The sequence below is a fragment of the Myxocyprinus asiaticus genome, chromosome 38 (genome assembly GCF_019703515.2).
Source record: "Myxocyprinus asiaticus isolate MX2 ecotype Aquarium Trade chromosome 38, UBuf_Myxa_2, whole genome shotgun sequence".
NCBI lineage: Eukaryota > Metazoa > Chordata > Actinopteri > Cypriniformes > Catostomidae > Myxocyprinus > Myxocyprinus asiaticus.
Window position 1 is genome coordinate 19,081,068 of NC_059381.1, and position 15,195 is coordinate 19,096,262.

Here is a 15,195-nt window from a genome sequence, read left to right on the forward strand (position 1 = left end):
GCACGGGAATTGTTGGAGGGAAAACTGCTGTGAGCGCCCAGAGTCTCTTTCTACGGTTTTATACAAGTAGCAAATCAAATGCCAAGGCCTTGTCCTACTGAATTTGCAACATGGGAATAGAGAAACAGATACAGACATGAAAAAGCCATTTGAAATTAAAAGCCTGTGCTAAGGCATTTGACAATTCAGTCAAGGCACACCCTGTATTTTAGACAGAGCAGAGACAACATAGAATTGTCCCCCATTAGGCTAACAGAACTGTTTTTATTATTAATTATTTTATTCTAACAGAGTTAGCATCTTGCCAGTATCTATTTGTCCTTGAAATATGGTACTTTGTTGCAATATGCCCAGGAGACAACAATGCACTTTTCTGTGTGGATTCAGCATTTATGGTATCATTTTTGTATTATGCTTATGCTTATATTGACCAAAACTAAAGTTGACCAAAAAGAGAGACATATTTTATGTATTTAGAAATATTTTGATATTAAAAATATTTTTGTCATTCATATAGTTTTAAAGCCTTAAAAGAAATCATAAATCCCTATTTTATTATTTGATTTTTGAATTTGAAGTTAAATATGGAAAAATTACTGCTTAAGGTGTATGAAGCACACATGCACCTTAAGAAATATGACAATTTATATGAAAATTAATCATGAAAGCCCTAAAAGAGACAATTAATCATCATAGCCCTCAAATAGACAATCTTCATAATCGCAGTTATTTGTCTGACAATTAATCGCCAGCCAAATTTCATAATCGTGACAGCCCTAACAAAGACCATGCTGGTTGACCAGCTTCACCAGCTAAATTTAGCTGGTGAGGAGCATTATTACTCTGGTCCACCAGCTAGACCAGTACCAGACCAGCATAAACCAGCTTGGACCAGAATCAAATTCATGCTGGTTTAAGATGGTATTTTCCAGTAGGGATATCTCTAACTCAGCTCAAATCTACCGGCGTTGAATGTTCTCTTTTATTTTAGCCCTCCAACCCCCCACCACCAACTTTCCCAGCACTCACCCTTTTGTCTTCTCTCAGGTTATTATTCTTCAGAATTAGGCCAATGCTTGCAGGGTTTCCAGAATTTTCTTTTTAGGTATTATATTAACTCAAAAGCTCCCACTAAAAGGACTGTGGCACTTCCACAGGCAAGTATTTCATTTTTGACATTGGTGTTAATTGTTGCAATTTAGAAGCATGTAACTTTGATACATATTTTTTTTTTATTTTTTCAGCCATAATACATAGCCAAACAAATGTATTTCAGTTGCCTAGACCAGGGTTTGTATACACCCAGGCAATTTCTAGATTTTATTGGTAACACTATAATAAGAAGGTATAATAACTTTTATTAATAACATCAATTTATCTACCAAACCATCCACCAGAATATATATATATATATATATATATATATATATATATATATATATATATATATATATATATATATATATAATTATTCAACACATTAACCAAATTTAGGGGGAAAAATATAAATATATATAAACTTTCTATATATTTTATGTAATTCCATGGACCCCTGTTGAAAAGCCTGGGTGTAGACAAAAAGTTTCTTTGTCTCTAAGGCAAAGAGGACAGGAAAGTGACCTCACTTACTAACTACCATTAATTTAAGCCAGTACAAATTTAATTTAATGTCAGTAATTTAATTCCACTGCGCTGGTGCTCTGTATTGTGCTCACACGTGCTATGCAGTACAAGATCGGCTATAGACCATACCGTGTCAGTAGGTTTGTTTGCTGCTACAGCACCATTACACAAACACTATTTTGCAGATAGCATCTCTCCCAAAGGGAGGACATTTTTAGTTACAATATGACAATATGTTTGATATTATGCAATAATCAGGTAATGTTTTGATCTGTTGTCTGCTTAAATGTTACTGTAAGATGGGTTGCAATCACAGATTATCTTTTTAAGCTTTTGCATTAATTTGACATGAAAAGGTTAGCACTACACTTTTGCCTAAGCTTATTATGACATTTGCTAAAATCATTGACTTTGATTTTTTAAGAAATTCAATGAATAAAGCTGTTAAAATAGTCCTAGAATTATTCTGCTTGCTGCAAGCAGAGAAAAATGCTTTGTTCTGCTCTTGTTTAAACATAGTGTAGTAAGGAACTCGGAGTATGCACAGACTTTGTTTTGGTGGTTTTAACCGGAAATCGACTCCAAATGCCTAGTTCTTGGTTGTGATCGCCTCTGGACTGCTGCAGCTGAACACTATTACAACCACATAAGCTAGGTATATCTAGAAGAACATTACAAGTTTGGTGAAATGAATGCTATTATATTAAGAATATAGTTTCACTATGCTAAAAGGGCTATCAATTAATGATGTAGAACTAGCATTCAGATATAGTACATTATCAAAATTTTGGATGATGTCACTATACCATTACTATGTATTACATCATAATAGATGAGTCATTCAATGGGACTAAGGGACTTTCAAACAGTACCTTAACTCCCTGGACAATAACTTCCACAGGTGTGTGTGTGTGTGTGTGTGTGTGTGTGAGAGAGAGAGAGAGAGAGAGAGAGAGAGAGAGAGAGAGAGAGAGAGAGAGAGATTGTGTTTCTGGTTTGAGTTCACCCAAAAAAATAAAATTCTGTTATTATTTACTCACCCTCATGTTGTTTCAAACATATCTGATGTTCTTTTTCCATCAGTCTCAGTAGCCATTCACTTTTATTCAGCCTGATCTCATTAAATTAACGTGACAAAAGCAAAATTTTTGCAGACCAAAATTATGTGCATCATTACATGTTTGGCTGCAGTTTCACAGGGAAATGTCCAGCGGGGGGCGCCAAAAGCAAGTGAAATTATGTTGTAATCAGACAAGGTTTTTAATGTGAATATTAGATGGGTGTTTTAATAGGTACAATGTACCTGCCTTACCTAAAACTTTAGCCTACACCTAACCCTAACCAATAGTGTTTAAAAGCACATTTACTGAAACAATGTCATTGTGTGTCGCTTCTGTGGTACTTTCACTTCATTTTCACTTTCGTTTTGAGCCTCCTTAGCTGGACTCGAGGCTGGGTATCTGAATCCAAAGTCCAACACTCTATCTGTTGAGCTATTGTGCAAGCTAAACACGTTGGAATAAGGGTGTAAATGTAGTAGGGCCTGTAATAAAAGCGTTAAAATGTATAGTTTTTCAAATGATGTGTTAGAGAAAATTTTTTTGATATAATAACATAGCATGGTGTGAGTAATAGAGTCATAAACAGCCATAGTAGCCATGATTTGTGTGAAAGTGAATAAAACACACAGTTGTTGTAGCGCCTTTAGTGTTAATTTCACCAGGAAACTGCAGCAAAATGTAGAAAGCAGCATGTAAAACTCAAAGTTTGCCAAATATTTTGTTATAGTAACGTTCATTCTATGAGACTAGGTTGCTTTCATAACATGGGGGTGGTGGGGGAGGTGGGGGCTATGAAAGTGAATGGTGACTGAGGCTAACAATCCCCCTAAAATCTCCTTTTGTGTTCCATGGAAAAAAAGAAAGTCATACCGGTTTGGACCAATGTGAAGTAAATAAAGACAGAATTTTCATTTTTGTGTAAACTATCCTTTTAAATGTGGGTGGTGTAAGACGTTAATATTTACACTCTACGAAGTTGCCTCTCAGCCTGCGACTTTTGCAGGCCTTTCTGCTTGAATTAGTGGAAGTCCTTTCAGAGATGGGCTACAGGGATCAAGGGGGGTGGCTTTTCAGTATGACAAAACCAAACCCATTTCCCTCCAACACTCTACATGATTTCAGAGCTTACACAATGCAAATCAGTCTGAGCCCCCTTTCAGTGAGTGATTAATATGCATGGACAGCCCATCCTTATCAGAAACCAGAGAACGGAAAACAACTGGAGAACGTTTGGGCGATTGGATTTCAGTCAGTTTGCACAAATCAAATTATTACATTTTTACAAGACCAAGTCACAGTGTGAACAGTACAGCATGAAAGCATCAAAATGTCTTTATCTGAAGAAACATCCTAAAATCCGACAGCATGGGGGCAAATCTGATCACAGTTCCTTTCACCTCTGATCCGACACTTCTGTTTTCATTGGCTCCAGTCTAATTAAAGCAATATAAAAGTCCTTCTGTATCTTTCTGTATGTCTTTACAGAAGGACTCTGTATCTCTTTACTAAGAGAAGAGAGTAGGAGGTGGACCCATTCCCCACAGAGATAAAATATCTGGTCACTTTTAATGAATACTTTAACAAGAGTGATAAATTAATTCTTTTATAAACTATAATTATTCTGCAGGCATACATTTGAGGGCCTGTCATTAATTTACGTCCATAAAGAAGGCATGTCCTTGAGTTAAAAAATAGGTTGATTTAATTGTGGTTCATCTGTGAACCAAAGAAAATTCAATTCTGTACACAACAACAGAATTTCATGAAATTATAATTTAAGAAAAACTAATAAAAGTTAATGCACTAATAGTAAAGGTGAAACAGAAAGTTGATTTTGAAATAATGAGACCTTTTCTAAATGTCAAGTTTGAGATGTCAATAATGCATAATTTTCAGCATTTCAAACCAAAAACTGAACTATGCAAAATATGAATTACCTCTTATCCTGTACTCTACGGAACCACACACATACTGTATATCTACAATACTAAACAATAGTACTAAGGGTCTGTACAGATTGATCATGTTTGAAAGAAACACAATTTATTTTTTATTTTTTTTTAAGTTACCGTTACTCTCTAAATCCTGAAGCTGTCATTTATAAAAAAAAAAAAAACATTACTAATTAAACATTACTTGAAATGTCACATTTTGGAATCATAACTCAAATACATAAGTTCTTTAAACTTTGGCTTCGAGTGTTAATAGCTCAAAATTACAAAGTACAACATTGTGGCTGTGTGGAATACCCATAAACACTTGCGCTTGAATAAATTATGTTGGTTTGGTCAAAACAAGGGAAATTATGTAGTAAAATAAATGTACATTTATTAAATTTGAATTCTTATGACTGTTGTTGTTGTTTTGTTGTAGCTAGTTGATCATTTAGATTTTTGTGAAGTCACCATGAGGGTGATTAGTGTTACCTTGGAGGGACATGGAGCCTGGTAAGTAAAAGCCATTCTTTTTTACTCCATTGTACTATGCAAAAGTGCAGATTTATGTGTATTAAGAACTACTGAATAGAGTTCAGTGTGCTATATGGCTAACCATGTGTCTAATCATAATTTTCCTTATACTGTATAAGACATGTTATAACCCAATTTAAATCATTAAATCAGAACAATGATACTTTAATCATTGATGAGTTAAGCTTACTTGTAACTAGTTAACGGTACAGATTGTCTTGAAAAATCTAAGTAAGGTCAACTAATTCGATTTTACAGTGTATTTTCATAGTAGCTTTGAACTTGCCACTGAAGAAAAAATTCCAGATGTTCGCCATCTTGCAATTGTTTATTTATTTTCCTTCAACTGCTAACCAGTCTTATACTTTGCCCTCTTTTTGAGGTAAGGGACACAACATACAATATTGAAAGCCCACTAAACTTTTTTAATTTCTAAGTTCATCAGAGGTTGTCATTTAAGACTCCCTATTTGGCTCCCTATTCGTTCCCGCCCAAGCCTCAAGCTTTGATTGGCTGGCAATTATCATTCATGCGTTCGAATCCTCTACCGAATAATCAGATGAAACTTTTTAGAATGTTCAAGAATTCCATTTATCAACCTTTTTTTATTTGTACACTCACAAACAGCCCACCGAACTCAAAAACGTTTAGCCTTGTAATTGGCTGCCCTGTGCCAACTTCCAATGCAGCGTTATGCTAATAAACAGTATAAGCATTCATAAAGGCATGACAGTTTTAACTTTATTCATTAACGACACAAGAATAAACTCATCTAATCATAAAGCAGAGATGTTGCCCAGCCACCCAACACATGCACGCGCTGTCCGCGCGACGTGGGTTTCAGCACCACTACTGCTCTAACATCGCGAATATGAGTATATACGGATGAAAACAAAACACGTCATGGACAGCGGGCTTTAAAAAAAAACCATCAAACAATAAACTTTAGCGGCTTACTGTGACGGCTTAGTTGAATATATTTTTACACAGCGCACCAGATGGTTGTTTTTCTGTCCCTTTCAAGACAAATCTCCAAGGAGCGAATGCGCAGGCAATATAATGTCCACACAACCTCACAAACAAACGCAATTTCGCATATGCAATTACGGGTGGTTTAGGCTACATTCAAATTTCAACATGCACCCCTAAAAGTAAGAATATTATTACTCTGAGACGTGAGACTGAAAATAATGTCCCTTTAAAATTACATTAAATCCTGGCGCCAGTTTGACAACAAACCATTTGTGCCAGTTTCTCAGGGATGATGACAACAGAGTTTGGTTTATGAAACAGTAGGCTACACTAAAATACAAGGGCAGCTACAAATAAATTGAGGCAGCTTGCTCATTTCTCTTTGTATCACTGAGTTCACCAACGTGGACTAGCCTACCTAAATTTTAATCGCATCCTCATCTTTATATGCCCTATAACTGCTCCTCTCCTGTGCTGTGGATGCACAGGACCGCAGGGGAAACATAGGGATGCAGGATAAACTCTAACAAATTTAAACTGATACAACTGCATCTTGAAAAAAAAAAAAAAAGAAAAAACATTTAATATATATATATATATATATATATATATATATATATATATATATATATATATATACACACACACACACACACACACACACACACACACACACACACACAAAATAAAAATATCGAAATATTCACGTCTTACCTGCATAACCAAAGAGAAGCAATGTCCAAATGAGATCCTTTATTTGAAGCATTGCAATCGTTTCCAAAGGTATTCTCCGTGTAGAATAGGCTGAGGGAGTTGGAAAGACGAGTTCGGTTATTATCTAAATGACTGCGATGCTTTGTCCCTATTTTCAGGATGCTGTGATATCAGTATGAATTGGTCCTTCGTTAACAGAGAATGCGCTCCTGGCAGCGCAGCGAGTGAGTGACAAGGGCCGCAGCACCTACAACATGAATTAATCCGCCAGCGCAAACGAAATCACGAATCACGTCTCACACAAGGGGCACTGGATAAACTAGTGCGCACACTTTCCTCAATGTGGTGCTGCTGCAAATCACAAACAGCAGATGGTGCGCTCGGAAAATCGCGCTGGCGTTATTCGGATTAGGGATTCTCCTAAACCCACTGTGTTTACCGGTGTTCAAAGGCAGGTTTAGGTACCTCGCGATTCACATTACAAGCGGATGTGCGTTGTTTCACAGTAGCCTATTATATATTTTTATCACTGTACTTTCACCTATTGCATTTCCTCAAGCAACTGCAGCATGAAGTGACAGAAACAAACAGAATGCAACATTGCAACTGTATTAAGATAAACATTAATTAAACAAATTAATTTATTAAATTAAATAAATACATTTACTTAACGATTAATTAATAGAGGGAACATTATTTAGGTTCATTAAAAAAATAATTACCTAGTTAACTGATTTGGTTTAGTTGGCCATGTTATACAAAATAGTGAATGATTCATTATTGCGACTTGTTGAGGATGGGAGCCTACTCTGATGAATTATCCATTGATGGGTTTCTGTTCTTTAAAAACAGTTTAATGGTGAGTGTTATTTTCACTGGAACATACTGTAAATGTGAGATTATAAAACCCATCACTACAATAAAACAGCTCATAATGCACAAAAAAAAAAAAAGCTTTATGTGTTTAATTTTATAACAAAACTGCATCAAATTGAATTGTGTCATTTTTTAACTAAATCAAATGAATCAAACTATCTACTTTTGTTTTTATTTTATTTTTTTTTATTTTATTTATTTTTTTGTTGTTGTTGTTGTTGTTGTTGTTGTTAAATATTACTCAATTAAGTTTGATAATTTCTTATCAAAAAAACTTCCTTCTTCACACTGTAAAAAGTGTTTAATAACACAGCTTTTTGGCTGAACTTGATTCAATGATGGACAGTGGTTCCACATGTTTGAAATTAGTTTTCTTAATTTAAAATTATTATGTAATCTCAACACAAACACTTTGTGTAGAAAGAACCTAGTTGAACTGGGCAAATCCAAAATTAGACGTGTCAATGTAACTCAAATAACTCTCTTTTATCTCTTTATGTACTAACTAGTGAAAGTGAATGTTAGCATGCTAAACACATTCTGGTTGTAAATACAGAGTGTAGTTTAGTAGCTTTGCTAACTAGAGCAATCAGTTTGCTCAGTGAGACATATACATGTCAGTGTTGGGCAAGCGACTAAAACAAATTAGCTAGTTAAGCTACCAACTAGTCAACAGAAAAATTAGTTAAGTTAAGCTAAAAGCTACACTTCAGAAAGTAGCAAGGTACATTACAAGCTACACACCAAAAGTAGCTTGCTACATTAAAGCTACTTCATTTTTTTCAACCTCAGATGCACAGAGCATACTGTCATAGACAAAGCACCTAAAAGACGAATTCAAAGTCATGGGACAATATATTACACTTTAGTGCAATACAGTATACAAGTATACAGTAGGTGCAATATGTACGTGCATGTAAAACAAAATGGTAAATTCATATTTAGACATGCTACCTATAAAAACGCATTCAACGTGTAAAATCACTGATTTTTTAATTTTATTGTTCATATTTATACTACTACCTCTACAAACACGTGTTCAATATGAAAAATCCCTATTTTTACATTTATATTATTTGTATTTATACTACTACCTCTACAAACCCATACCCATTTAAACGTAATTTAATTTGCACATGTCTGTAAAAAAACTGCCTACATACAGTATGCTACTCATCTTATCCTGTAATTCTGTGTCTAGCTGTTGTATTTCTGTATGTACTGGAAGCTTTTGATAAGAGGCCAAATTCATTTGTGATCGGACATCTTTAGTTCTGATTCAAAACTGCCATTAGTAAACACAGAGTACAAGTCATAGCTTTTATCAACGTTAAGCCCTTACCTTGTCAAAAAGAGAGTTAGTTACTTGTTTTACAAATTAGCAAACCTACTGACTTGCTACTCAGAAATGTAGTCATGCTATTAGCTTTGATATTTGCATTGTAGCAACTGTGCAATATTGTTACCTGTCTTCATTGTTAACTCAAGCTCCAATCTTCACCACAATGGTAACCCCCAAAACTTCAACATAACAGAAACTCTTCTGAATCTCAAGAAAACAAAACATTAAACACTTGCGAGTATCCCCCTTTATATTCATCTTGCACAACAACACATAAAATAACACTTAAGTTTAACATTTACTCTCCCTATCAGGTCCCGTGCAAGCATGCTGGAAAAGCGAAATCACATGCGTAAATATCTTATGAGTTGGCTATTTTGTATGATTTCGTACGATTTCATACAAGTTCGTTCGTATAAATTTGTAAGATTTCAACACATGCAAATGCCTGGATGTCTAATGCGGGAGTTTCGCTCATGATGCATTAAGGACATGCTTATTAATATTATGCCCTTACCCAAACCCCTTATCTAAACCTAAACGTTCAGTAGAATGTGTAAACATGATAGAAAGCTGTTGTGTGTGACAGAAGCAAGTAATTGCCGCATATTAGATGGAAACGATGTCCAGCGACATCATTGGCTGTAGTGAAAGTCGTATGAATTCATACGAGTGCAGTTGTACGATATCAAAGGAATTAGCCTAATTTAGAATGTCATGTGAATCCTTACGATTTCGCCGTGAGAGTGTGTAGACAAAAAGTATTCATGTAGTTCCAACTCAAATGGATTAAGCAAACTTCCATTTTACAAATTTAAATGGATATAATACAGTGAAATCAAATTGTGACAAAATGTTCAAGAATTGTGTTGCTTTAGTTCATTTTAATGAAGTTAATTGAACAAGCAGCAAAAAAAAAAAAATTTTTTTGAACCTGCAAATGTTACCTTAGTGTTCTATTTCTACCTGATCTAACCCTTAAAAATGACTTTTGTTGTTGCAACCTAATGTAGTCAGGTGTATTTAGTCATTAAATCATACGTTTGACTTAAATAAAACCAGTTAGTTTAACTGATACCACATGAAAAATGTTTAGGTTACCTGACAAACTGGTCTAAATCTGAGGCCTAGACATTCTTTAAAGTTTGTTTTGCACAAGAAATAATTACAGAACCTATTACAGAAATAGTAATTATTTACTCCCCTCATGTCATTTTAAACTAATATGGCTTTCTTTCTATCAGTGGAATACAAAAGGGGGTGTTAGAATGTTAGCCTCAGTCATGATTCACTTTCATTGCATCTTTTTTCATTCTTTTTTATTTTATACAAAGTGAAGATCACCAAGGCTGTCAATCTTTAACATTCTTCCCATTCTCCATGTGTTCCACGAAAAAAGAAAAGGAAAAAAAAATCATTGGGAATGACATGAGGGTGAGTAAATGACAAAATAATGGTATTTTTTGCATTAACTATACCTTTAAGGTAGCCAATGAACATTTTCTCTTTTAATATGCAGAAATTAAACAATGCACTTAGGATTCAAATGTAACGAGTCAGGAGAGAATGGAGGATCTAAAAGCAGTGTCTTTAATAAAATAAAAATAATAAATTGTAAACCAGGTAACTCAAAACAAACAAAACACAGGAAACAAAATGTACAGAGTAATATACGAAAAGACTGACAAAGGAAACAGGAAAAACAAGGGCTTAAATACACAGGGGCAAACAAGGGAACGAGGAACACCTGTGGAAACAATCAGGGGAAAACCAATCATAAAATGAAACTACAAAAGGACTACAAACTAACAGGAAACAGAAACATGGGAACTAAACAAGAATTTCAACATAAGTCAATACAAAAAACAGGGAATATGTGACAGAGCCCCCCTTTATAGGAGCAGATTCCAGACGGTGTGGGGGAAAACAGGTAGTTCAAGGGGGGCACAAGGGGAGCAGAGGAACAAGACAAAGTCAGGGAGGCTTGAAACCAAGGCAAAGCCGGAGGGAGAGCCAGGGTGATGCTGCAGGCTCGGAGGATCAAGTAGACCAGAGCAGATCAGGCGGATGGCCAGGAGACCAAGGAAATGACCTCAAGGTGGGGACTGGGTCAGGAGGCCTGGGAGGCGGCCGCAGGGCAGGGACTGGGTCAGGCGGCGGAGCCGCTGGGGAAATAGTCTCTGGGGGAGCGGGAGGAGCCGCTGGGGAAATAGTCTCTGGGGGAGCGGGCGGAGCCGTGGAAGGCGGCGCTGTGGGAGGCTCGAGACAAAGTGTCCTGGATGAATGGGAAACGACCTCCGTGGTCGCGAACATGGGAAGAGACTCGGAAATGACCCCTGTGGTCGTGGGCATGGGAGGAGACTTGGAAACGACCTCCGTGGTCATGTACATGGGAAGGGACTTGGGAACAGAAAAGTTTCTTCTCTTCCTCCTCCTCTGGATGGCCGAAGTTGGCAACGCAGGATCTGGGACGGATGAGGCTAGCAACGCAGGCTCTAGGACGGACGAGGCTTCCAGCTCATTGGCCGTGGCAGGCGTGGGCATTGGCCATGGCAGGCGTGGCCGTTGGCAGGCGTGGGTACTGACAAGCTGTGAGGAAGGGTCTTCGTGACCCTACGCACCGACATAATTGGTGGATATTTTAACTTGGAAACAAGGACCGCGGGAGGCTTGACTGTGATATGGCGTGGAGAAGACTCGGGCGTAGCTGTGACGTGGTGTGGAGAAGACTCGGGCGTAGCTGTGACGTGGCGTGGAGCAGACTCGGGCGTAGCTGTGACGTGGCGTGGAGCAGACTCGGGCGTAGCTGTGACGTGGCGTGGAGCAGGCTGATGTTTGACTGTGATATGGTATTGAGCAGGCTGAGGCATTGCTGTGACACGGAGTGGAGAGGACTCAGGCATGGAAGACTCGGAAACCAGGATCAGGATTGAGAGGAGGATCCTCTGAAGCAAATGTCTCTAATATTAACTCCACATATTCCTCCCACGTATAATCTCTGGTTTCCGGCAATTCCCTCCATTGTGAGCTATGAGTCCAATCTGATACAGGGATTTCAGATGGGAATCGGTAAACCCCGTGTATCTGGCGACGGTGCTAAACAGATGAGAGTATTCCCTAATTGGTAAGTTCACTCGGCTCAGCTGGATAAAGAATGCTGCTAGATCCATTTTGGAGGGGTCTGTCTTTCTGTAATGAGTCAGGAGAGAATGGAGGATCTAAATGCATCCTCTTTAATAAAACAAAAGTAAATCAGGTAACTCAGAATATAAAGAAACACAAGGAACAAATGTACAGAGTAATACATGAAAAGACTGACAAAGGAAACCGGGAAAACAAGGGCTTAAATACACAGGGGCAAACAAGGGAACGAGGAACACCTGTGGAAACAATCAGGGGAAAACCAATCATAAAATGAAACTACAAAAGGACTACAAACAGGAAACAGAAACATGGGAAATAAACAAGAATTTCAACATAAGTCAATATAAAAAACAGGGAATATTTGACATCAAATCCCTTTTGGTGATAGAGGTGAAAGGGAAGGCGGATGGTTTGTGGCTTGCCAATACCTATGTCCTGGTTTTCTTCTGTGAAAAAGTCAATAACAATAATTCCTGACAGACAAGACAGGAGTTGCATGAGGAAAGCACTACTTCAGAGTTATCTCAGTCATTTGTTGCCGAGTGTGAAACTGGGTTCCATGAACTGTCAGAGGTTAGAGGGAAAAGGGATCCTACATATCCATTTTCAATCAGAATTCAAGCAAGCAAGGCAAAAATATTGCAAATCCTTATAAACATTGCTATGGTGCATCCACATATGCTATGGGATGAGGATTTTAAAAATGGATTTTTTAAATTGCCCCTCTGAACACTTGAGAAAGAAGGAAACTCCAGAGATGGTCAGCCTCTTACATAACAGAGACTGATATGGAGGAAAATGGCAGCTTGGGCCCACAGTGGAAAGTTTACAACTCCAAATTGTCTTTTTAAGGGCAGTCTTTAAGAAAATAAACACACTGTGTACCTCAGTGTGATGAACAGCTCCTCTATATAATATGAATGACACAAATTAATTATAATTTTTAGTAGGTACAGGAAATTGTAAGTACAGCATACATTCAAACTCCGTAAACATGTTTACTTTCCACACAGCCATAACCATTAAAGCTGAAGTATATTATTTTTTATTCCATATTAAAAAACTTTCTCCTATCCCATCATAATTTGCAGAGACATCTCTAAGAAAGCAATCTGCAAGCTAAATGCCCCTAAAAGTGTGAACACTGTGGCTCTGTGATGCTATTTACAACAAAGAGCGTTAGTGATTTTTGAAAATGCGTTTGGTGACACTAGAGGGGCAAAAATTACACACTTCCCCTTTAAGAAACAATTTCCTTGATTCTTTTTCATACCTGCTTACTCAGTGCTTTGATGTCTGCCCAAAACCCATCTCACTTTATATGTCTCATTCTCAAGGTTACTCGATTAGTTTTTGTAACCTTTAACACTTACGTAAAGGATAATATTCCCACTTTATATGCATTTGTCTTATTCCTTATCGTGTAACATTTCACAACACAAACTACTAACTAAGGAAAATTTCATTAACCGCATTGTCTGAGAGAAGGAATGGACTAGATACAGTATGTTTACTTGTAGCCAATACACAGTGTAGACAGGAAATGAAGCTCTTTGTGTCACAGTAGTGTTGCAGAGATGGAGGCAAAATAAGTTTTATTTAACAGAAAGACAAAATACAAACAAAAACTCTCACGATGGAGAAAAAATATCAACATAAAGTTGGCCACAAGGCACTAAACCAACAGAAACAGAAAAAAGGACAAGAATCTAACCAACTGGAGAATTTTCAGGCCCAGGAAACTGACAAGAAAGGGAACAACAAACACAAACTCACAAAACAAATGAGCACTGTAAAGATGTTAAAAATGTCTAACATCTTTACTTCTTAACTTGTTTTTTTCTGGAGATTTTTGTCAACTGAAAGTTTATGTACATATGCTTTTCAATGTCAACCCCAAATTAAACAACAGCACAATCCACTGAAGAGACGGTTTTATTGCCATCAAAAATTAAATATGGCATTACTCTCGTCAATAGCATGTAAAATCCCTAATTTGAGACAGAATTCCCCTTTACTCAGACTTGACAGATGCACTTCCTTGTGCCCCCCTCCTTTAAATCATTGCTCAATTTATTTTGTGCTCTAACACAGATGTAAAGATTAATCTCTATGCTTCACTGAGATCCATTTTTTTTTCCTCTCTGTTTGCTGTTTCAAACTTGTCCCTCTCTCAGTAAACAAGGCGCATTGTGTTTGAAGGCACAGCCTGCGGGGCAGTCTTCACAGGATGAGAGCCAGCAGCAGAGATCTGCTGAAGGGCTGGTAATGAATTCTGGCCTCTCTTTTGTTTCTCTCATTCTCTACAGTGGCGGAGCTAGGGGGTGGCCAGGGGTGGCCGTGGCCACCATGGACCGAAGCCTGGCCACCCCACTCGCAACTGCTGCTTTGGTAATTTTTTGTCTTGGGCACAATTTAGTTTTTAGAGGTGGAACTGTCTCTGTACAACCACAATACACAGGAGACTTAACATGTGCGCACACCAAGGTCGCCGCACCTCTCTGTCCCGGGTGTCCCCTCTGACAGTTAAAAACACTTCAAAAACATAAGTAAATAGTTTCATTTATGAATATTTCAAATGCCATGACTGTTTGATAGTTTATGGTGCCCTGTGTTAACAGTTGTGCTTGAGATGAGCAGTTTAATATATTCAGATGCAATGTGTTGGATGTGTGTTATGTGTAAACCCTGTCTTTTTGTTTTATAATGTTGAGGGGCTTGTGTTCATTATCTTCTGATTGAGTTTGCTGAATTTGAGGGGCTGCATGATGTTAGTCAATCAGAAAAGTGGGCATTTACGTTGAAATTTTAAAGAGGCGCATAGGCCAAAACCAAGCATTTCATACAGAGGGCCAAAAACAGGATGGAAAATAACAACTGTGGCTGTTTACAACTGAGTAGGAGGAACACTGTACAGAAGCTTTATTGTATTTGTATCTGTTTGTTTACACACAATGGTGCATTTGTTTGCTCATCCTGGATGTCTCAACCAAGA

General features: G+C 37.3%; 1 protein-coding gene across 6 annotated transcripts in view; it reads right to left on the bottom strand.

The window, feature by feature from the left end:
• Window positions 1–7,044, bottom strand: part of LOC127429385 (neural cell adhesion molecule 1-like) — a 318,093-nt gene extending 311,049 nt beyond the window's left edge. For all 6 annotated transcript variants that reach the window (XM_051678384.1, XM_051678381.1, XM_051678382.1 and 3 more), the window contains exon 1: window positions 6,839–7,044. In XM_051678384.1, coding sequence (XP_051534344.1) covers window positions 6,839–6,890 — 52 coding nt within the window. In that variant the 5' untranslated portion in view covers window positions 6,891–7,044. The remainder of the gene's footprint in view (window positions 1–6,838) is intronic.
• Between the last annotated feature and the right edge of the window lie 8,151 nt (window positions 7,045–15,195).